At 37.8% G+C, this 24,426-nt stretch overlaps 1 protein-coding gene across 1 annotated transcript in view; it reads left to right on the top strand.

Annotated features, from left to right (window-relative positions):
* Positions 1-19,039, top strand: part of TOMM70 (translocase of outer mitochondrial membrane 70) — a 38,394-nt gene extending 19,355 nt beyond the window's left edge. Inside the window, exons 5-12 of the mRNA XM_002758864.7 lie at positions 419-567; positions 3,509-3,716; positions 7,248-7,382; positions 8,686-8,793; positions 9,646-9,762; positions 13,292-13,389; positions 14,233-14,355; positions 16,784-19,039. Coding sequence (XP_002758910.1) covers positions 419-567; positions 3,509-3,716; positions 7,248-7,382; positions 8,686-8,793; positions 9,646-9,762; positions 13,292-13,389; positions 14,233-14,355; positions 16,784-16,937 — 1,092 coding nt within the window. The 3' untranslated portion in view covers positions 16,938-19,039. The remainder of the gene's footprint in view (positions 1-418; positions 568-3,508; positions 3,717-7,247; positions 7,383-8,685; positions 8,794-9,645; positions 9,763-13,291; positions 13,390-14,232; positions 14,356-16,783) is intronic.
* Positions 19,040-24,426: the final 5,387 nt, after the last annotated feature.

Raw genomic sequence — 24,426 nt, 5'->3', positions numbered from 1 at the left:
TTATCGTGATAATTGTGTTTCAGGAGGAAGAAAATACTCCCATAATTGTGAATTGGGTTGCTATGCCACAAATAAGTAATCAAACAGGAAATGTGATTTCAGTATGGTTTTCAGTGGCACTTACCTGTAATGAAGATCTTTAGATGAAAGCCTGTGGTAAATGGACTTAATATTTTCAGCACCTGTGTAAGATGTGGTGTTTTATCTTTGTAGAGGAAAAAGGCTCTCATTTAAAACTGGCTTTGAACAGCTGGGACTGGCAACTTTGCCTTTTCCACTGTCTTTTGTTCTGTGGCTTGGAGCTTAATTTTTAAGTTATTTAAAAATAAGAATCCAATTTTTATAACAGTTATTCTTAGTGTTCTAGATTTGGTTAGTATTTCCCATTCTGATGTCTTTAAACATGACTAAATTTCAGAATCGTGAACCTCTGATGCCATCTCCACAGTTTATCAAATCTTACTTCAGTTCTTTCACGGATGATATCATTTCCCAACCCATGCTTAAAGGAGAGAAATCTGATGAAGATAAAGACAAGGAAGGGGAGGCTTTAGAAGTGAAAGAAAAGTAAGTATGTCATGTATAGTATCTGCTTAGTGGTGTTTTGCCGCTATGAACTTTCCCTAGGGCCCAGATGGGTTCTGAGCCGTCTCACAACAGCACCTATCTATCTGCAGATAGATATAGATAGAAATATAATTTAAAATTATATAATGTTGTTGTTATTATTATTATTAAAGACACTTTTCTTTCTAGCAACATGTGTCTGTTGTTTCTCTGGTGACTCAAGGTTTTACTGCCAGGAGTCTACCCTGCTTTTACTAAAGGTCCTACATGACCTTCTTAAGAGGACTCCCATTGAATCCAGTGGCTGACTGTGTTTGAATAGAGGCACTAACTTGAAAATAATTGTGTAGCTCAACATGCAGATGTTCTAGTGCAGGTTTAAGTTTTTAATTTATAAACGGAGATACTTTTAGCAGTGCCCAAAGAGTGAATTTTTTCAAGGTTTTTTCTGCTTGTCTAGGAAGATGCCCATTTGGAGAGCTTCTTATTTGAGTCTGTAGAGAGCTGAAACCAAAGTACAGGATACTATGTTTATAGCTGGAGACCTAGTGATGCAATGTCATATAAATCATCTAGCCTGCTTTATCCCATTCATATTTTATAATACTTATATTTTTCTGTTAAGGATAGCTCTCTGAGAGAAGGTATAATATTATCAAAAATAGATATTTTTATGAGTTAGGAAGATAAGGAAATACTGTTGTAGTAAGCCATGCATAACTGGATTTTGCTTCTGCAGCATATTGGAGGGTTTGAAGAAGCAAATTACTTTTGATTTTTATTTTCCAGTTTTTCTACCATTGCTGGTGACCTTTTAAGAGAAGATACTATGCATAATTATACTGTAATCTACAAATTTTAGTTCATTGATATGCAGTCTTTGAAAAGATTGTAGTTGGGAAATAAATGTTGAAGATGTCATATAGCTCTTGCGACAGTTGGGCAAATAATTTCTTCTTCTGGTTAGGAAATAGTCCTTTTCCCAGAAAAACTCTAATGAATTTAATACCATTATTCTAAAAGCTGTATTGAGAGATGGCAGAATGTAGCTAGCTATCATCAGCACACTAACTGAAATTGGACCCAAGTTTTAAATTCCATTTTACTCTGAGTCTCAGCTTTATCATCCTTTAAATGGAGCTAGTAATATTTTCTTTTTCTCTTTCTTTTCTTATACGGAGTCTCACTCTTTTGCCCAGGCTGGATTGCAGAGGCACAATCTTGGCTCACTGCAACCTCCACCTCCTGGGTTCAAGTGATTCTCCCGCCTAAGCTTCCCGATTAGCTGGGATTACAGGCATGTGCCACAATGCCAGCTAATTTTTGTATTTTTAGTAGAGATGTAGTTTCACCATGTTGGCCAGGCTGGTCTCAAATTGCCAACCTCAGGTGATCCGCCCACCTTGGCTTTCCAAAGTGTTGGGATTATAGGCATGAGCCACCACACCTGGGGTGTTTGTGCTTTCTTAGCCTGGTGATCTGAGAAACAAAACTAGAATGTAGACCACATTCTAATGTAATTATAGGAGAGGTTAGCATAGAGCTTATAAGATTTTTGACTAATGTAACTTTTTTTTTTTTTAAAGAGACAGGGTCATGCCAGGCATGGTGGCTCACGCCTGTAATCCCAGCATTTTGAGACGCTGAAGTGTGCAGATTGCTTGAAACCAGGATTTTGAGACTAGCCTGGGCAACATGGAGAAGCCCTGTCTCTACAGAAGAATAATAAAAATTAGCTTGGCATGGTAGCATGCACCTATAGTCTTAGAAACTGGGAAGGCTGAGCTGGAGGATTGCTTGGTCCCCAGAGGCAAAGGTTGAAGTGAGCTGATATTGTGTCATTGCACTCTAGCCTGGACAACAGAGCGATACTCGTCTCAAAAAACAAAAAGGAGAAAGGGAATCACTCAGGCTGGAGTACAGTGGTGCAGTCATGGCTCACTGCAGCTTCCAACTTCTGAATCAAGCAATCCTCTTGCCTCAACCTCTTGAGTAGCTGGGACTCCAGGTGCACATCACCATGCCTGGATAATTTTTTTATTTGTTTCTAATTATGGAGATGGGGTCTTGCCATGTTGCCCAGATTGGTCTTGAACTCCCGGGCTCAGGTGATCCTCCCACATCAGCCTTCCAGACTGCTGGGATTATAGGCATGAGCCACCGTGTCTGGTTACATACCTTTAAATCATTTGCCAGTTTTCTCTATACAGATATAACAACTGAAATAAGAAAATGTGCTTTAATTTACAATGTCTTGTGTTTGGAAGATACCTCATATACCTCATAACATCTAGTACAAATTTCTGTTAAAAAAAATTACTTCTACAAGCATCTCCATAAAAGTCATCATCTTAGAACAATAATAAGAGATACTGTGCTCACTGCTTTCCAAAACATAGAGAAGGGTGTTTTTAAAAGTCTCATTTGTTGGAAGAGTCATCCTTTAAATTTGCTTCTTTAATAAGTTCAGTTATGAATTCTAAGTCTGCTCAAACCTCTTGCCTTAGCTTCTGTGACTCTAAACTTACTTTTTCCTATTTTTCTGTTCCTTCTGTTAGCCATTAAACAACTGTTGAGTATCACTGATGTGCCTCAGATACGAACGTGGATAAGACAGGATCCTTACCCATACTGTAGATCCGTCTCTTTCATTAGCTCATCATTTCACTGTCTAAATGTCTAAGCTGAGGTATTACCCCAGGACTCTGCTGTTTCCTCTTTAAAACTCTTTATCCAAGGTGTCAAGAAAATCCCCATCTACATAAAAAAATCCTAATCTGTTTAACTGCACCCCCTCCCCAACTCTGTCCCACACTGGCTGATTATCTTGTTAAGGGGAAATAGACAATTGCTTAATTAACTCAAGTGTGCTAAATGTGGCATGTTTTAGCATTTAATTTTTCCTTAGTAAATAATTGCCTATGTTTGTTTTTATTTTCAGTTCTGGATATTTAAAGGCCAAACAGTATATGGAAGAAGAAAACTATGATAAAATCATAAGTGAATGCTCAAAAGAAATAGATTCTGAAGGCAAATACATGGCAGAAGCATTACTACTACGAGCCACTTTCTACCTGCTTATTGGCAACGCCAACGCGGCCAAACCAGATTTAGATAAAGTCATCAGTTTGAAAGAAGCTAATGTGAAGGTACATTTTAAAATGTGTGTTAAGAAATTATTAGATAGAAGGTGATGCTTTTCATTATGTTTTGCCAGATTTTTTAATTCTATTCTTTTTTGAGATGGAGTCTCGCTCTTGCTCTGTTACCCAGGCTGGAGTGCAGTGGTGTGATCTCTGCCCACTGCACCCTCTGCCTCCCAGTTCAAGCGATTCTCCTGCTTCTGTCTCCTGAGTAGCTGGGACTACAGGTGTAGGCTGCCACACTGGGCTAGTTTTTTGTATTTTTAATAAAAATGGGGTTTGACCATGTGGCCCAGGCTGGTCGTGAACTCCCAAGCTCAGGCAGTCTACGCGCCTCGGCCTCCCGAAGTGCTGGGATCACAGGCATGAGCCACTGCACCTGCCTCAACTGGCGTTCTTCGAAGGGCTGGTTTTTTTTGTTTTTTTGTTTTTTTTTCCAAAAAAACTACTCTTAATAATAATGTAGTTGGTGCATTGAATCTGAAAACATAAATATCAATGATATTTATCTTTATTTTGGAAGGGAAATTTTTTTTTCCTATAGTAGTTTCATCTTCTCCCTGTAGACGCTGCCTACCATATTGGACTATATTTGGGCAGTGGTATAGGTGATATAGCAATTCTGTAGATAATACTGTTAAGTAATGTGTAATATGTAGCACCAGGTTATAAACATTTAATAAAAATAAACACATTTAATAATATATTCAGAAAGATTTTATGTTGCATGAAAAAAAAGGTTTTAAAAATAGAATATATAAATATATCAAAAGTTTTGCAGCTATACAGTTGGAACAGCTATTCATTTTCTAAGTATTCTATTTTTTTTTTTTGAGACGGAGTTTTGCTCTTCTTACCCAGGCTGGAGTGCAATGGTGCGATCTCAGCTCACTGCAACCTCTGCCTCCTGGGTTCAGGCAATTCTCCTGCCTCAGCCTCCTGAGTAGCTGGGAGTACAGGCACGCACCACCATGCCCAGCTAATTTTTCGTATTTTTAGTAGAGACGGGGTTTCGCCCTGTTGACCAGGATGGTCTCGATCTCTTGACCTCGTGATCCACCCGCCTTGGCTTCCCAAAGTGCTGGGATTACAGGCTTGAGCCACCGCGCCCAGCCTTTTCTAAGTATTCTTAATGTGCTATGTATTATGCATTTCATAATTAAGGTACAGGGGCATCTGTTGAATTGTTACATTCTATTCAGTGTAACAAAACAGAATTTAGCCACCAATTAACTGTATTACTTATTAGTTTGTTAGAATCTCTGTGACCTGTTTCCTCATTGAATTAAATGAACTCTGTAGCCTCTCTCACCTCCTATATTTGGGGGGATATAAAAGTGATTTTTGGCCGAGCACAGTGGATCACGAGGTCAAGAGATCATGACCATCCTGACCAACATAGTGAAACCCCGTCTCTACTAAAAATACAAAAATTAGCTGGGTTTGGTGGCATGCACTTGTAGTCCCAGCTACTCGGGAGGCTGAGGCAAGAGAATCACTTGAATCTGGGAGGTGGAGGTTGCAGTGAGCCAAGATCGCGCCACTGCACTCCAGCCTGGGCAACAGAGCAAGACTGTGTCAAAAAAAAAAAAAAAAAGGTGGTTTTTAAGACCTAAGTATTGTTAAAAGTTTTAAAATGAGATTTTCAAATTGAAGATACCCTCATAATATTATCTTTAATATTATTTTCTGATGATTTTCCAGATAATTATAACTGTTACATGTTTTTATTATAGTTGTGGAGGCTATTATTTGTTCTGTATGTATGTAGTATTGCTTTGAACAAAATTTTAAGCATATTGTTATGATCACCTGACTTTTAATGGCAAGTAGTAATGATGCCTACCATATGTCATGTACAAAAATTAACTCAAAATGGATTAGAGCCCCAAGTGTTAGAGCTAAAACTATAAAACTCTTAGGATAAAATACAGGAATAATTTTGTTACCTTAGATAAGCAGTAGTTTCTTAGATATGGCACCAAAAGCACAAGCAACCAAAAAAAAAAAAAAATGGTAAATTGGATGTGACCAGACTTCTGTGCTTGGCTGGGGATGGTGGCTTATGCCTGTAATCCCAGCACTCTGGGAGGCCAAGGCAGGCAGATCACTTGAGCCCAGAAGTTTGAGACCAACTTGGCAACATGGCAAAACCCCATCTCTACAAAAAAAATACAAAAAATTAGCTGGGCATGATGGCTTGTGCATTTAGTCCCAGCTACTCAGGAGGCTGAGGTGGGAGGATCATCTGAGCCTGGCAGGTCAAGACTGCGGTGAGCTATGATTGCTCCACTGTACTCCAGCCTGGGTAACAGAGATCCTGTCTCAAAAAAACAAAACAAAACAAAACTTCTGTGTTGAAAAGACACCATCAAGAAAGAGAAAACACATCACAAAACATGGGAAAAATATTCACAAATCATATATCTGATTAGGAGCTTGTATCCAGAAAAAGAACTCTTGGAACTCAACAATAAAAAGACAACCTAAGTAAAAATGGGCAAAGGATCCGAATAGACATTTTTCCAAATTCACACAAGTGACCAATAATAAATGAAAAGATGGTCAGCATCATCAGCCATTAGGGAAATGCAAATCAAAACCACAGAGAGATACCACTTCACACCGATTAGGATTGGCTGTAATCAAAAAGATAAGGCTCTAATAAAAAGCATGAACTCTAAGAAGTGTTTTTCATGATGTGGAAAATTGGAGCCCTCATACATTGCTGGCGGAAATATATTAATAAAATGGCAAAGCCCTTTTGGAAATTAGTTTGGTAGTTCCTCAAAAAGTTACCATCTGATCTAGTAATTCCACTCCTAGGTATATACCCAAGAGAATTGAGTACCTTCGGTAATACAAAAACTTGTACATGAGAGCTGGGTGTAGTGGCTCACACCTGTAATCACAGCACTTTGAGAACCCAGGAGTTCTAGACTACCCTGGGCAACATAGAAAAACCTCTTTTCTATTCAAAAGAAATTTTTTTAACCTTGCATATGAATGTTCATAGCAACATTATTTATGGTGGCCAAAAAGTGGAAGCAACTCAAATGTCTATTAGCTGATTAATAGATAAATAAAACATGAAATCTGTACATTGGAATATTTTTCAGGCATAACAAAAGAATGAAAAACTGATACATGCTACAACATGGATGAACCTTGAAAACGTTATGCTAAATCAAAGAAGCCAGACACAAAAGGCTTTATATGATGTATGATTCCACTTACATGAAACATCCAGAATATACAAACCTGTAGCTATAGAAACTAGATTGGTGGTGTAAGAGGAGAGGGGAGATGGAGAGTGACTGCTTATTTGTGTAGTGTTTAAGGGTGATGAAAATGTTCTGGAATGAGATAGCGGTAATCAATACAAACTTTAGTGAATATACTAAAAACAGCTGGCATGCCTACTTTAAAAGGGTGATCTTTGTGCTATGTGGATTATAGAAAAAGCTGTTATTTAAAGAAACTAAATTAAAAAAAAAAGTAATGATAAATGTTTCTTTCCTCACTTGGGGTGTGTAGCTTCGAGCGAATGCTCTCATCAAAAGGGGCAGCATGTACATGCAACAGCAGCAGCCTTTGCTGTCCACTCAGGATTTCAACATGGCTGCTGACATTGATCCTCAGAATGCAGATGTTTATCACCACCGAGGGCAGGTAAGTCTGTATTCTTACCTAGAGGTCTGACTTTTGGACTGAGCTATTTGATACAGTTTTTGAGAATTTCTTATATAATTTTCTTGAGTTTTCTTATATAATTTCTGATAGCTGTGAGCAAAGTATCACAGTGGTTTACAGTGTGAATTGGCCTTTGTTTAGTCTGTCTTGAACATTTGTCTTTGTAATTTTGGTATTTATGAAAGAAGACAAAAACAAAGTTCAAGTTTGTTTTTCAGGTGTTTCTTGTTCATGAGTAAAACATTAATAACATTTAGTAAGCAATCTGAATTAATTATAGAATCAAAAGGATGATTTTTGTAAGCTTCTTGCTGTAAGGAAATAGCCTGACTGTCCAAGTAGTAAAACTAAATATATTTATCTTTTGAAGTTTTATAATAGGCATATTCGTTTTTTAGTAGAAATACATAGTGAAGAAACAGTTTCCAGTTACTGCCTCAGGTAGGGAAAACATGGCTTTATATTTGGCTTAACATGGCTTATTGGAATGTATTATGGTAGAAAGTGAGGGCTATGCATTATAATAACAGAAGAGCTGAAGTTCTTTCTAATTGAGAATATTACCTTATACCGTCATGTGTCCTGCCCAGGAAGTGCATTAGACGATTTCTTTGTGCAGACATAATAGAGTGTACTTATACAAACAAAGGCGGTATCGACTTTTACACACCTAAGCTGTATGTTATACCCTGTTGCTCCTAAGCTACAAAGCTGTATAGCATGTTACTGTACCACATATAAGCAGTTATAACACAATGACAAGTATCTGTGTGTCTAAAACATATCTAAGCGTTGAAAAGGTACAGTAAAAATGCAGTATTGTAATCTTATAGGACCACTATAGTATATGCGGTCTGTTGATTGAAATGTCATTATGCAGTACATGACTGTATTTCTTTCAGAAGGGTTTTAAGTATTGAGATAACTAAAATTCTTGACATTTCAGTCTTCACTGGTAGTGTCTGAAGATTAATTTGAAAGGTAATTATCTGATGTCTAACCTGCTTTGATATTAGAATGTACAGAGATGTTTTGTTTTCTAGAAGAAGCAATTTCTTGCTTAATAATGATCAGAAGTGCAACGCAGAAATGGTTGGTTTGTAGTCCTTTCTAAAAGTTGGATACCAGTTTTCTGTTTTGGAATCTTTCCTTTTAAATTACAAGATTTTAAAATTCACTGTTTCTAAAAAGTAATTATATATTGAATAATTACTACATAATGGAGACACAGAATAAGTAACTGATGTGCCTATTTGAATTATTAATGTATTTTTTTCCTTAGCTGAAAATACTGCTGGATCAAGTTGAAGAAGCAGTGGCAGATTTTGATGAATGTATTAGGTTACGACCCGAGTCTGCTCTGGCACAAGCACAGAAATGTTTTGCATTGGTAGGTACCACTTTCTTCTGTATTTTCCTAAACATCACTTTTATTTTCCTGTGTCAACAAAAATGAGTATCTCATTGCCTACAAAGCCTTATTTCTTTCTTTCCCAAAGGATAACTACTGAGGAAGAAAGGTGCTAGTAAACATATATGCTGATTGATACCTAGCTCTTGTATTTCTCTGGACATTTATTGGAGTTCATCTTGATAGATGTTTGTCCCTGATTTTATACTTCCCCTAAACAGAACTGGTCTCCCTGCTTCTCCACTGTAAATCTGTATCTTTGTTTGCAAAAGCATTTTCAGGCAATACTCTGCAAACATGACACCATGTAACTTGCTCTCTGACTGCTTCAGAGAACTGTTTCTTAATACTCAGAAACACAAAGCTAAAAAGGTTGTTTTTGTTTTTTGGGTTTTTGTTTTAAGTTCATTTCTAATAAAATAAGGTACTCCTAGCTATATGGCTAGGAGTCCTAAAAGACTTTTCTGTTTAAAGAAAGAAACTGTGTCACAAATATAAATATATTTATATTATGAATTAAAAAATGACAACAATTCTATTAGATTTAAAATTCTCTCATTTATTGCAAAGTTCACTTCTTACAAATTAGTATGCCCTCTTCTACAGTATTAAAGACCTTGAAATTGTATAGTGGCCATAGAGTCCTGGTTGTGCATAATCTTTGGCTCTCTGCTGCTGAAATACCTACTTGGAACCCTTTTGGATGCTGCAGATTATGTTAGCAAATCACCTGTTTTTTGGAAATAGTTACGTAATTTTATGTGTTTATGTTAACATTCCATGAGTTTTTGAGTTCTTGATTTGACAGTCCTGTTTTGATTTTTTTTATAGTACCGCCAGGCATATACGGGAAACAACTCTTCACAAATCCAAGCAGCTATGAAAGGTTTTGAAGAGGTCATAAAGAAATTTCCAAGGTGTGCCGAAGGCTATGCACTATATGCTCAGGTAAATGTTTTTTCAGGTTTTTAAAAAATAACTGCATTCACATGCTAAATCTCAGGATGGAAATCAGAAAACAGTGCTATCATGGTTGCAGCTTCTTTGGAAGCATGTGGCTTTGCTCCTGATTGATTCTCATGGCCCCTGGTTGGTCCTGAATCACCTCAGAAGAGGCTCCTTTGTTACACAATTTGGAAAACATGCTCTTAAACTCAACGTGAGGAAACTTAAGGCGAGAATTTCTCTCCTGTCTTCATTTGGATTGGTTTTGCAAAAAGCAATTACCTTAGGAAAGTATACCGTATGCAGTTGGTGGAGAAAATATCCACAGAAAAGCTTTTCTTTCTGTTAGTTCACTGCCTGTTTATATGGCTAGGTTGTAGCGTTTAATTTATCTTTGCTTTATCTAAAATTCTCTTGAAACTCTCTTGGTTTAGGACTGAAGCTGTGGAAAGTAGGATTTAAATCTGAATTATCTCAACTTTTTAATTGTGGTCTGAAATTTTTGAAAACTTAATAGTTTTAAATCATCCATTTAAATGAAAATGATTTAGCTTCTTGTAGTCAGTCATTTTCCCCTCAAATAAGTGATCTCTGAGTGACTGTTTTCTTTCTTAAAGTTGAAAACTGGTTTTGGTATCCACATAAACTAGCCATCTCAATACTGTGTGTCAGGACTACAGCTGCTTCAAGTCCTGTTAGGAATGGGGCTCCACAGCAGGAGGTGAGCGTTGGGCAAGCATTACCACCTGAGCTTCACCTCCTATCACTGTCAAATCATCAGCATTACATTCTCATGCCTGATGATCTGAGGTTGAACAGTTTGATCCCAAAACCATCCCTCCTCCCTGCACCCCCATCCTTTGAAAAACCGTCTTCCACAAAACCGGTCTGTGGTGTCAAAAGTGCTGGGAAAGTGTTGGGGACTGCTGTGCTATATAATTTATTTTTCTTTATTATTTTTTTTAAATTACAAAAGTAATAGGAAACAATAAAAAATTACCATCCCCTAGCTGGGCGTGGTGGCTCACGCCTACAAATTCCAGCACTTTGGGAGGCCGAGGCAGGCAGATCACTTGAGCCAGCCTGACCAGTGTAGAGAAACCCCACCTCTACTAAAAATACAAATATTAGCCAGGTGTGGTGGTGCACATCTGTAATCCCAGGAACTCTGGAGGCTAAGGTAGGAGAATTGCTTGAAAATGGGAGGTGGAGGTTGCAGTGAGCCCAGATTGCATCACTGAACTCCAGTGATGTGTTGCCTGGGCAACAGAGTGAGACTCCATTTCAAAAAAACAACAACAAAAAATTACCATCCCTGGTTGAACCCTCTCCTTAAACCATTCTTAAGGTTGCTTATTTTGTTCTTAATTTCCTTCATGATATCTCTAGGCAGGTTATAAGAACAATTTCACAAGGATTTTAAGGGTTTATTGAGGGTGGAACTATGAGAAAATTGATTTGTGTTGAATCTGTTCTTTAGAGGTAGGTCTTATATATAACTGCATTACTAGACATTGAAATTTTGGGGTATGAAATACAACCCAGAAGTTCTTTAACCTCAGTTTGAAATTATCTATTCAGTCTCTGCTATTTACAGTTCCTAGACAAGATAGTGATAATAAAAAAAAAAATGAAACACTGGTTGTTAAGTACACATTCTATTTAATTAATTATAAAAGCAGTACTTACATGTAATAGAAGATGTTAAAGAATGTATAAAAGTTAAAATAAGACAAGTGTACATTTTAATTCTATGAATGGGTACACTTAAGTTTGTGCCTTATAATTAGGAACAAACCAGGAAGTGACAGCAACATCCTCATCATTGTCATGGAATTCCGAATGGCTTTTTTGGGTGCAGATTTCTCGAACCATCTAGAAGAACAAAGGCCACAAAGGCCATCGAAGAGCAACCACTGCTGGGGAACAGCTCTTCTGCAGAACTTTCCCAACAGCGCATTTCCCTATTACTCTTCTACCTTCAAGATAGATTTGATTTGTATGAGCTGTCTTCTCATTAGCATTAGCATTATACAGTCAGTTTGCACTAACATTTCTTTTGTTTTCTAATTATAGCTTCACTATATAGTATATGTAACTTTATACATACTGTACGTGTGTGTGTGTGTGTGTATGTGTGTGTGTCTGTGTCTGTACTTAGTGTAACTTTCTTAGCCCTCCAAGCTTTGGCTGAGATGTTGGGCAACTCTTACAGTTACAGCTTGAGCATAATCTGATATCCACAGAACTGTGCCTTCCATTTCAGCCATGGGATTTGCCTTAAAATAGTTGATTATAGCTGGGGTTTTTTGTTTGTTTTCAAAGTAATTATCATTAATTATGACAGGTAATTGGGGAAAATCCTAGATGTTCAACAGAAGATTGAATTATGTTTGCAGAATTGTGGTACACTCTCTTAATGGTATATTATGTAGCCATTAAAAATTACATTAATTCTAAAGTTACAAAGCAAGATATAGCCCTGCCTATTGTTAAAGGGATAATTGTATACAAAATGAACTCAACCATGTGAAAGAAAAACAATAGGTAAATAGAGATAGATACATGTATCGGGAAATGAGGCCATGCTCCCAATGGCGGAAGCTATAAAAATATTTCTACTTTCTACATCTTTCTGATTTATTACAAAGAAGATGTGCTGACTATATTTCTTTGATATTTTTAAGAGTGATTTTTGAAATATTTCATCTAAGTTAGCTTATTTTAGATATAAAAAGACTAAGAGCTGTACAGTTAAATATAATGACACAGTTCTTAAAAGTCATCTTATAACTAACTGGAGTTAACTGAACATGGGCTAGGTATTAGATAATATTAGGAATTATTTTTGGAGATAGTTGAAGCAGTTATAGCTGCTTTTTTAAAAAAAATCAATAATTTTAAAGAAATAGCTCTGAAGACATTTAACATGTACACCTTAACTTATCCTTCCAAATTAATATTGCCCTTAAGACAATTCCCTGGTCAGGTGAGGTAGCTCATGCCACCCAAAACTTTGGGAGGCCAAGATGGGTGGATCACCTAAAGTCAGGAGTTCGAGACCAACCTGGCCAACACGGTAAAACCCTATCTCTACTAAAAGTACAAAAATCAGCCAGATTGCACCATTGCACTCCAGCCTAGGCAACAAGAACGAAACTCTGTCTCCGTAAAAGAAGATAATTCCCTTAGGATGTATTATTATAAATTATGAATAAGTGATGTGACTGTACCTATGAGAATGTGACATTAGAGTTGCCACTAAAACTGGATTATGTGTATTCTACAGTTTACCAGATTATCTGCTATGGCATATATCTAACCACTTGCTGAAGAAAAATGACTGTTAAGTATCATATTTGTAGCAGTGCCACCTAAAAACTTCAATAATTAAGATGTAAAATATAAATCAGTCTGTATCTCCAACATAATTTTATAATAAATGAAGGAAATTTTTATAATGAATAAGAAATATACTTTTAACTGCTTAGGTTGACAGTTACCATAATATAACAGAAGTTTCTCCTCATAGGCATTAACAGATCAACAACAGTTTGGTAAAGCTGATGAAATGTATGATAAATGTATTGATTTGGAACCAGATAATGCCACAACATATGTTCATAAAGGGTATGTATTCTTTGTGGTTGTTCCAATGAGATAATAAATTTCTGCATAGTAATAACATGTATTTATTTTGGCCATTGAGGAAGGGGACTGTGGTAGAGAAGAAGTTAATTAACAGACTTCTTAATGCTCCTGGATGTCATTTCATTCTTATAGAAATTAGTTAAGGAGGCCAGGCGCAGTGACTCACACCTGTAATCCCAGTACTTGGGAGGCCAAGGCAGGCGAATCACCTGAAGTTTAGAGTTTGAAACCAGCCTGGCCAACATGGTGAAACTTGGTGTCTACTAAAACTAGAAAAAATTAGCCAGGTGTGGTGGCACATGCCCGATTCCCAGCTACTCAAGCGGCTAAGGCGTGAGAATCGCTTGAACCTGGGAGTCGGAGGTTGCAGTGAGCCATGATTTCACCGCTGCACACCAGCCTGCGCAACAGAGTGAGACTCTGTCTCAAAAAACAAAAAGAAATAAATTAATGTACTATTTTTGCTCTATGTTGTTTTATATTTTGAAAATCCTGTTAGCTGTTGCTTATATCAAAATAGGAAGCATACACAGTGTTTGTGTCCTTGTGTACTTGAATTATTACAAAAATTGAAAAATAAGGGATGCAAGAGAAGTTAGTAATAGAGCCTAGACCATTGAACACTTTTTGTAATAGGGAACTTAGACTAGAAAACCAATTATAAATTGAGAAAAAAGACAATTTGATGCTGATTATATATTGCTTTAGGTTTTGTTTTTCTTTATATGTTTATTGAAGGCAGAAATTGAGTTATATTAATACATGTATATTCCTACTGATACTGGGCCATGGTTACATCTGAGTATACTTTTGCATTTGCAGTTTACTTCAGCTTCAGTGGAAGCAAGATCTGGATAGAGGTTTGGAACTTATCAGCAAGGCTATTGAAATTGACAATAAATGTGACTTTGCCTATGAAACGATGGGAACTATTGAAGTACAAAGGTAACTTCTGGAGTCTGTTATTAGGAAACGTACGGCAGCTCTATAGATATTCAGCTTTTTGTTCTTATTACATACTTGTTAAGGTCTATTGTGTTCTTTCCTCTTTTCACCTGTATTATTCCTGTTTGAAAAAAGAAAAATAAACGCCTGTAGTGTGCTTAGGCAGTGACATAAGGATTGGTAGTCCAGAAGATCTGGACCCTCCTACAAAGAAGCCTCCAGCCAAATAACTGGGCATGTTGCATCAACTCTGAGCCCCTGAATTTTCTTTAAATCAGAGTTAGATAAGAACATTTTTTGCAGCTCTGTCCTTATTTTGTGTAAATGTTTATCCAGAGTTGCTCTTAACTGCCACCATTAACAGGTGACAACTGTTTATATATGGGATTTATTATATACCATCTTAATATTGGCATTGCCATTCATTTGAGTTTCCTACTCTAGGCCAGGTACTAGCCTTCAGATGTTTTCTAAGTACTATTTCAATTCATCTTTGCCCCCATCTTTATAAAGGCGGAGAATATACAATCCCTAGTTTAACTGACACCCAGAGTGCTTAGGTTTACAAGGTTGCACAGTAAGCCAATAGAGAAGACATGGTTTGAGCCCATATTTCACTGACGCCAAAGCCACTGATCTTGGCACTATCACTTGTCAGGAAGCAGCATCAATTTTCTTAATCTCCTATCGTTCAGTCCCTCCTGTAGTCCTCTCCCTGCTCTATAGTAGGCAGAATATATATAGGCTGGTAAAAAAATCTGTTTCTTCTGAACCATTCTGTAATCACAGTGGCATGTAAATATTAAATTTTTTTTCTTCTTTTTGTGAGACAGTGTCTCCAGCCCAGGCTGGAGTACAGTGGCACAATCTTAACTCTGCAACCTCCGCACCCAGCCTAAATGATTTCTTAATTGCTAATTTGTTAATGTGAATAAAATATTCTTGTGCTAGAATAGGATAGGGTGGTAGTTCTTAATCTTTTTTGAGCAAAGTTGTGGATTCTTCTTAGAATAATGCACATACAAAAACACTTTGCTTTTAATTTAAGGCTTTCATAGATTCCGGGTTAATTAAAGACCTCCGATTTAGGGTTTGATGGAATTTTGTTCACATGTTAATTGAACTTTTAAAAAGTCCATTCTGAACCTTACCTTACAATTCAGTAAGTGAATCTCAATAAATGATATTGCAGAATATCCTAGAATTTTGGAGATCTGCTAGCTATTGGCTTAATGACAGAACATGAACTCTTGAAAAAAGTTTCTTATTTTTTTTTTTTTAAAATAAGTCTATCATATTGCCACACATTGTAATAGGGGGTTAAATATAGTCACCCTAAGGGTACCTCTTATTGGCATATATAGAGAGTCTTAACTGTCTTATATGCCAGTAAGATGTATGTTACTAACATGTATGCCAGTTAGACTATATATGCCACTATACATATATATACACACATACATATATATATTAGTAGGGACTTAATATTTCTGCATATGATTATGATATGTATGTAGCTAATACTAGTTGCTTAAGACATTTGGTTCTTGGTAACTATATAGATATGAACCCTAGCCACACTTAGACTGTAAGTCTTAAATTATATCTTAACTTACCAAGCATATCTACTTTACTCAAAAGCAGATAATTACCAGCCATTATAGTAGGTTCTGTGAATTGAAGCATGTCCATCAAGGAGCTAGTAAGATTGTAGTGTTTGTAAATAAGTACACATTTCATCTGACTGTGCACAGAATGACAATAAAACTGTGGGAATGTTGGGGATAGAACAGCTAGTTCCCCTGGGGGGTGGAGGGGGAAATATTTTTCATGAAGATATTATATTTGAACTAGGCCTTAGATAGCTGTGAATTTGATCAGAATCAGGCAGAGGCAGTAAATCTTGAGTGTTATATGTAGGTATGAGTGTGTAGCACAATCAAGGAACTCGCATAGACTGCGTGATGAGTGCTGGTGCGTGGGGTTGGGGATGGGCTGATAAGAGGCTGAAGTGGAAAGAAGTGGGCCCACATCAGTCTGTGAAGGTGAGGCCCTTGCATGTCATTAGTGTCCTGAGATTATGTCACTGCTTTCCAGAGGAGCCTCATGTTAACAGTAGAAACATGCAGAACTTAGGAACCAGGCAGAATTATGATTTTAAATAAGCCAATTAATTTCCTTAGTCGCACTGTTCTTATCAGTAAACGCAGAATACAAGGGATATAATGTAAGCACATAGTATTTGTAGTAATAGTTAACATTGATTGAGTGCTTTCAATGTGGTAGGTACTCTTATTTATTATAAAAGAAGCATTTTACTAGAATCATAGTAGAAAGTAGTCAGACTTCATGTAGCATCACTTACAAATGTCACTGAATATTGTAAAGTGCTTGTTGAATCTGAGACTTAAAAATTTTCTTCTTTTAGAGGAAACATGGAGAAAGCCATTGACATGTTCAACAAAGCTATTAACCTGGCCAAATCAGAAATGGAGATGGCCCATCTGTATTCACTTTGCGATGCCGCTCATGCCCAGATAGAAGTTGCAAAGAAATACGGATTAAAACCACCAACATTATAAAACAGGAGGAAAGCAGACTGACCCTCTTTTTAAAAGTTTACCCCCTTCAACCAAACCCTAAAGACAGCGTCATGAACTGTGTTGAATGGTGGAAATTAGTATTTGTTTGTGGTATTGTTATTTGTTACATCTGTTTCATGTTTAGGTGTTGTGGGTGTGGCTGTTGAAGGAAGTTTGCAGTCTTGCAGCTTTTATTGCCTGTGCAACAAAAGATTAGAACCTGTTAAAGGGATATTAAAATAAAGTTGCAAAGAGTACAAATGATAATTGGCCATGCAAATAAAAACTCTGATTTGTTTTTTTTTTTTTTTCATTTTTTAATGGGGGTTGGGGGTTGATTATGTTCTGGATGATTTTGTCTTTATATATAGGTGTGAATAATGTAAGTATTTTACAGCATGTTGGTTTTTAAATTAACATAGTAAAGGCTGTAAAATAGATCTATATTCAATGAAGTGCTTTCAGTTGATGTTTTTGAAGGAAACAAAGGTTAAATGGGGGATTAAAGTAAAATTGAGAGACCCTTTAAACCAATATTAGCATGCACAATGCCTCTGATTTTGCAGAGTTTTAGAAGGTTAATGGCACCTATTAATCCTCTTGACCCCTTTCCACTCCAATGGATAATGTACATTCTTCTTAAAGTCCACAACAGCAGATTTTCTTACAGTAAATTATGCAGATGCAAAATATTCTAATTCATATATGTGCTGGAAGACTGAATATTGATGGAGAGTGGACCAGACAAAGAGGTAAGATGAAACAAGTGTGTTTATAATTGTCTGTGACTATTTTCTATAATAATTAGTGCTATTTAATGGTGTGCTTTTAAAAGTACAGGATAGTGGGTGCAACGGCATGTACCTTTTTATAGTCTCAGCTACTTGGGAGGCTGAGGCAAGAGGCTTGATACCAGGAGCTTGAGGCTGTAGTGTGCCATGATGTTTGCACCTGCGAATAGCCACTGCACTCCAGCCTGGGCAATATAGCAAGACCTCATCTCTAAAAAGTTTTAGAACTTTTTTTAAATCAAAGGGCAGGTTGCTTGTATGTATAACCTAAATAAAGGTAGAGCAAGTGTGATATATGGGAGTATTTAAATAGCTTAAAATTTCTAGTGAAGAAAATGTGGCTAAAGGTTCAAAATGGATGTAAGACTTGGAGCCAGAACATCGTATTTCCTGAAATAACAAGTTTAGTGCTTTAATTATGGCTACATGTGCTTAAGGAATTTTGAGCCACTTATTTTTGAGGATGCTGAGGACATGTAGAGTGCTTTTTTTGTAATGAGCTAACCTTGATCTCTAAGGACGAACTACCCAGGTCCAGGTCTTCACTAGGGATGCTGACAGCAGTATTTTATATTTACTCCACCTCCTTACTTAGAAGTCACTTTAAGATTTATTTCCAATTTCCACTTTTATAGACCATCCCTTTGCTTATATGCTAGATTTTTTTGGTGAGGGAAGGGTTGTGTTCTTCATGGGTCTTCTGTTTTGAAATACTCAGGATGGGGAGAGGTTTATTTAAAAAATATTTTTATGGTTTACATTGTTGGGAGAAAAGGAGCATTTTTACACCTCTTAAGGGTGCTTAATTCTGTTGAAACCAAAAAGATTTGTCTACAAATGCTATCTTTTTTAGAAACTTAGAAATGAGTCCCTTTCAAAATCCATCTTTGGAAAATACTGAGAGGCCACTAATTAGTTGGTGCAGTTAACATAATTCAAGATGATTTGGATGATGGAAAGTTTGAGACCTCTGCATTTTGTATTTAAATTATGCACCTTCTGATAACCCCAAATACAGAAATGTCCTACATCTCTGAATGACCTCTGGCTTTACAAAAGTTTTTATTTGCATGGCTGTATTTACCTGAACACTGATATTTTCTTCTACTCTTCTCCCTTCTTTCACCTTGGGGTTGGGTAGAGAAACACAAAGGAAACTGAAGCATGTGCCATTCTATACTGTCATTCCAAATTCTCATGGACTATTGCCTGTTGTGAAAATATTTGAAACTGCACTGAAAGCTGCATCTGTCTGTATCTCTTTTGTAAATGACCTCACATGTAAATTCACCAAATAAATATTACATTCAAGCTCTTCTATCTATTCTTTAAATAGAAAGATAGGTAGTTTACTCAGTTACTATGCTTTTGGGTAAATTGACAGGGAATCTCTTGTGAGCTCAAAATAACTTTGAAAATAGGAACATACTGGAAATGTTAGTATATGAAGCAAAATAAGTTTGTTGCTATGAATGGTAGAGTTTCTCACGAGCATCCACCCTTCCTCCTACTGTGAAACAAGGCTCCATGGAGAGCTAGTACAGCCAACTTAATTAATTCTTTGCCTCTACCTTATCCATATTTGCACAGCAGCCTGGAAGGTTGCCAATCAGATGTGGACCCTGTGATAAGTTTATCTTCAATCTGGTGTCACCAGTGAGATTGATCATAGTTCTCTCAGAAAGCATACTTGAAATAATTATCCTTGAAAACTGTGGTATAAGTAAGTGGAGAATACATCCCAAAACAGTAAAAAGCAACTTTGGCTGTAAAACACTTCAAACAGAACTTTCTGCCCTCTGGGAACTCAAACTGTAGTTTAAATATACTTGGTTCCTGTAGAAGTCAACTGTTACTGTAAGACTATTTATAAACAGGAGGACAATATAATGTAACCAAACCATAAGGAAACTTATGAGTATAGAATAATAATTACCCAGAACTGTCCTGTATGGGATTTGTATTGATAAGGAAATAACTTAGGAGTGGTTGTGAGGATACAGGTGATAATTAGTCCTATTCTCATCTTCTGCTAAATTGATTTGTGAACAGAGTGACAAAATTTTAATTTACTTGCAAGCTTTACCACACTGATAGGATGAGTAATGATTCCCCAGAAGATAGCCACCTCCTTATCCCTGCAACCTGTGAACATTAGTTGGCAAAAAATGGGCTTTGCAGATGGAATTAAGGATCTTGAGAAGGGGATATTATCCTAGATTATCTGGTGACCTTAAAATGCAGTGCCAAGTGTCTATTAAGAGGAAGGTTTCAGGCAGAAGAGGACGTGGCAGTGCTGCCACAGAGGCAGAGACTGGAGTGATGTGCCAGAAGCCGAAGAACAGTGGCAGCTACAGAAACTGGAAAAGGCCAGAAATGGACCCTGCCCTAGAGCAGAGCATAGCCCCACCAACACCTTCATTTTGGCCCATGAATTTGGACTCCAAAAATGTAACAGAATAACTTTCTGGTTTTTTCAGCCACAAAATTTGTGATAATTATTACATCAGCCACAGAAACAAATATTCCTTTGGCTATTGTGTATAAGCAGATAAATGGTTTAAAGGAATTCTCTTGAGTATGCTAAAGTAGAATGATTTCATGTACACATACATTTTGGGCAAAGGTGGTTTAGGCAATGAATGTACACCAATGCCACAGACTGGAGTTTTCATTAAGAGGTGGAGTATTTGTGATTTAAAACATGTATGATCATGGTATAATAATTACCAGGCCATAAAAGCTGCCCTTCAGGTATAAGGTAAAAGTTGAGATTTCTCTGCTAACACCCTAGAAGAAGCATCAGGAAGAAGGCACTGTTTTCAAACTTAGTATTAGACAGCATGAAAATTACTAGTCTGAATTACTTCAAGGTGATAGTACACAAATCATGTTGGGAGTTAACAGTTACAGTACTCTTAAGTCCTTCTTAAAGGTCTTTATGCTGGAGGGCATGCTGATCACAGGGACAGTAGCTGTGGTACTTGGCCAAGGGGAGCAAGCCGAACGTGGCGTATGCTAGGGGCCAAGATGATTGCTGCCTTTTGGAGCTTCGGACAGGACACGTGGCTCAGATTTCTCCAGTTCTTTCTTTTGTTGCTGCTTAAAGATCACATGACTGTACCAGTGTTGTCTTGGAAGGCTATGAAACAGTTTACCTAGAGCAAATACATGGAGGAAGACCATGACTAATATTGGCTCTTGGGTATCGTTCTAGAGGGTGAAAGGTTTAAAGCAAGAAGGCAGCATGGTGGGATTCTCTGCAGAGGTGACCCATGGTCTAAATTATGAACTGCTGTATTAAATAACTTTTACCTGATTTTATTTCTTAGTGTTGCTCTGTGTCAGGAGCTGTAAAAGGTCTTAAGATTTGGGCCGGGTGCGGTGGCTCACGCCTGTAATCCCAGTACTTTTGGAGGCCGAGGCGGGTGGATCACGAGGTTAAAAGATCAAGACCATCCTGGTCAACATGGTGAAACCCTGTCTCTACTAAAAATACAAAAAATTAGCTGGGCATGGTGGCGCGTGCCTGTAATCCCAGCTACTCAGGAGGCTGAGGCAGGAGAATTGCCTGAACCCAGGAGGCGGAGGTTGCGGTGAGCCGAGATCGCGCCATTGCACTCCAGCCTGGGTAACAAGAGTGAAACTCCGTCTCAAAAAAAAAACGTCTTAAGATTTTACCCTTCTTGAAAACTAGTTTCCTGAATGCTGGCAGAAGACGAGATTTCTGGGTCAGACCACAGATTTAATTATTTAGAGCACAGCAAGCAACATGAGCTTGAGCTCCAGATCCCATGGGAGTGACAGAGCAATCTAGGTGGATACTACACATGCAGTGGGTTCGCGTCACAGCCCAAATCTTTAATGAGGTCACAAGCAAACCGGCCTGACTTTTTGCCTCAGAGGGAAACACTATTTTCATTATTTCAGAGAGTAAACAAACCTGTCCTATGCTCCAGAGGAAGATAGTCTCTATCTTCCAAAGCTGTCATTATAGACATTCTCGATTGGATAGTTTGGAACAAAACCAATGCCTCTACTCACAAAATGTATGGAGAACTGACCTCCCCATCTCTATGTGTTCTTAGCTTTTATGCATCTTAAGCTTAGTTTTTCACCAGTATAGAGCATTACAATCTCTGTCTTGGACAATAGCATGATGGAGGGAAAAGTATTACCTGAGCATCAGGTGACCTAAGCTCTAAATCAAAACTGCTTTTATTTATTTTTTCTGAGACACAGCTTCACTCTGTTGTCCAGGCCGGAGTGTAGTGGCGTCATCTAGGCTCACCGTAATCTCTGCCTCCCAGGTTCAAGCAATTCTGCCTTAGCCTCCCAAGTAGCTTGGATTACAGGCATACACCACCATGCACAATTTTTCTATTTTTAGTAGAGATGGGGTTTTGCCATTTGGCCAAAGGTCTTGAACTCCTGATCTTAAGTGATCTGCCCATCTCGGCCTCTCCAAGTGCTGGGATTACAGGCATGAGCCACCGGGCCTGGCCTCTAAATCAACACTGCTTTCTAACAAAGCTAAGATCTTAATTAAGTAAATGAATATTCAGCTCTATAGCATACAAACTTACATCATGTCCCAGGCTCTTCCCAGATCAGACTCCCAGGTAAGGAAGTCATTCCAGAATTTAGCCAGGAAACTTGGCGAGAGAACAAGTACAACCTGTAGGAGTAAATTCATTCCAACTCAACGTTTACTAAGCACTTATGATGGTGAGGGTTAGGCATAAAAAGCTGGACACTGAGGAGCTCAAAAACTGAGTGCTGGTGGTCTGGGTAGCAAACAAACCTGTCCTATGCTTCAGAGGAAGGGACTCTCTAGAATGGAAGTACAGTGTGCCGTGGAAACGAGTAATAAATTGTGCTAAGCATTAAGGAATAAATAGGGTTTAGGTAAGGAGCTTTCCACAATGTGGGGAAGAACAACCACAACAAATCTAAAGGCACAGCATGAGCATGAGCTGAAAATGAGATTCAAGTTACAGAGTCCAGCAAAGTGAAGTGGCCGTTTTTAAATGAATGGGAAAAAGCCAAGAGAAGAGCTCCGTGAATGAGAATTATAAGCATGTATTTAAGACCATGCATGTAGCTGAGATTACTCAGGACAAAATGTAAAATGGAAAGGAGCTAAAAAGAAAACTATTACGGTAAGGACATTTAACATCTAAGGTACAATGTTAAGTGGTCAGAGAGGCACTAAGAACAACTTCACATCAATGATGTTGAGTTTGAGAGAGGCCAAATGGACAGGTCTACAAATCAATCTTTAGTAATCTGCCGGAAGAGTGTCACTGGAAAGATGAGGGCAGAATCTGGCTGCTGGGATCTGAAAAGCAACTGAAAGATTGAGTGAAAAAAAAAATCAGGGAGTAATTTACAGGATGGCATGCTCTTTGTTCTGAGGGAGAAACTTTGAGACTGAATCTACAGGCTAAAGCCTTAAAGCCTAGTTAGCACAATGGGATATACTTGGAGGATTCAAAATACTTCATGAAGAGCTAGGATGACAACTTTTGGAATTACTGCACTCTGCCCACCATATTCTATTCTTGCAGATTCTTGTTCATTTGATTATGAATCAGCTATGACGTAAATCACTGAACAAGAAGCACTATCCTTGTATGTATATTTAGGTTATTTTTATATCAGAGGCTTAACTTTTTAATTGGTGATTTTAACAAGACCATTTCATCCTAACATGGTTTCTCTTCCAACAACTGGCTTTTTCTTATTCTCTAACCTTCATTCAGAAGTAGAAATGAATGAAGATAATAATGTGATAGGAAATGTGAAACTGCCATACACAGGTGGTTGTGAGGCATAAGGAAGAGCCCCTATTTAGCACACGTACCACTTCCCTTTCTATCCCTCCTGGCTTCATCAGACCCACGCACCATCAAAACTTCCACAGCAATGCCTAAAAAGTACCACAAAAGGCTTAAGACCAGTGCCAATAAAGCAGAACATTAATCCTGAAACCTAAACTCTTGTCTAAACTTTTTTTCACTTGATATACTTTGCCCAGACCTAAGTTTTGGTATCATGAAGGAGTCCTTCCCTAAATATCCAGTCGATGTCACAATCTGTCTACTCCTTGGTCATTTAAAAACCCCACAGTGTTATTTATTTGTTCATTTGCAACCAGTGCAATACTCATTATCTGTTAACGGTCAGCTTCAAAGAGCTAGGTCAAAGTCAAGTAGTACTTTCACTACGACCTGCACATCCTGACCTATTTAAACAGTCATCATCCCTGCAAGGACTTCACTTAAATGTGAATTCATTAAATGTTTTGCCTTGGCCGGGCGCGGTGGCTCAAGCCTGTAATCCTAGCACTTTGGGAGGCCGAGGCGGGTGGATCACGAAGTCAACAGATTGAGACCATCCGGGTCAACATGGTGAAACCCCGTGTCTACTAAAAATGACAAATTAGCTGGGCACGGTGGCGTGTGCCTGTAATCCCAGCTACTCAGGAGGCTGAGGCAGGAGAATTGCCTGAACCCAGGAGGCGGAGGTTGTGGTGAGCCGAGATCGCGCCATTGCACTCCAGCCTGGGTAACAAGAGCGAAACTCCGTCTCAAAAAAAAAAAAAAAAAAAAATGTGTTGCCTTACCTAAACTGCAAGAGATGGAGGTTCACAACATGTGATAGCAGACTTCAAACTATTATAAAAAACAACAAAA

Source organism: Callithrix jacchus, chromosome 15, assembly GCF_049354715.1.
Source record: "Callithrix jacchus isolate 240 chromosome 15, calJac240_pri, whole genome shotgun sequence".
NCBI lineage: Eukaryota > Metazoa > Chordata > Mammalia > Primates > Cebidae > Callithrix > Callithrix jacchus.
Note: the sequence above shows the minus strand (reverse complement) of the source record. Positions and strands in the feature narration are given on the sequence as shown.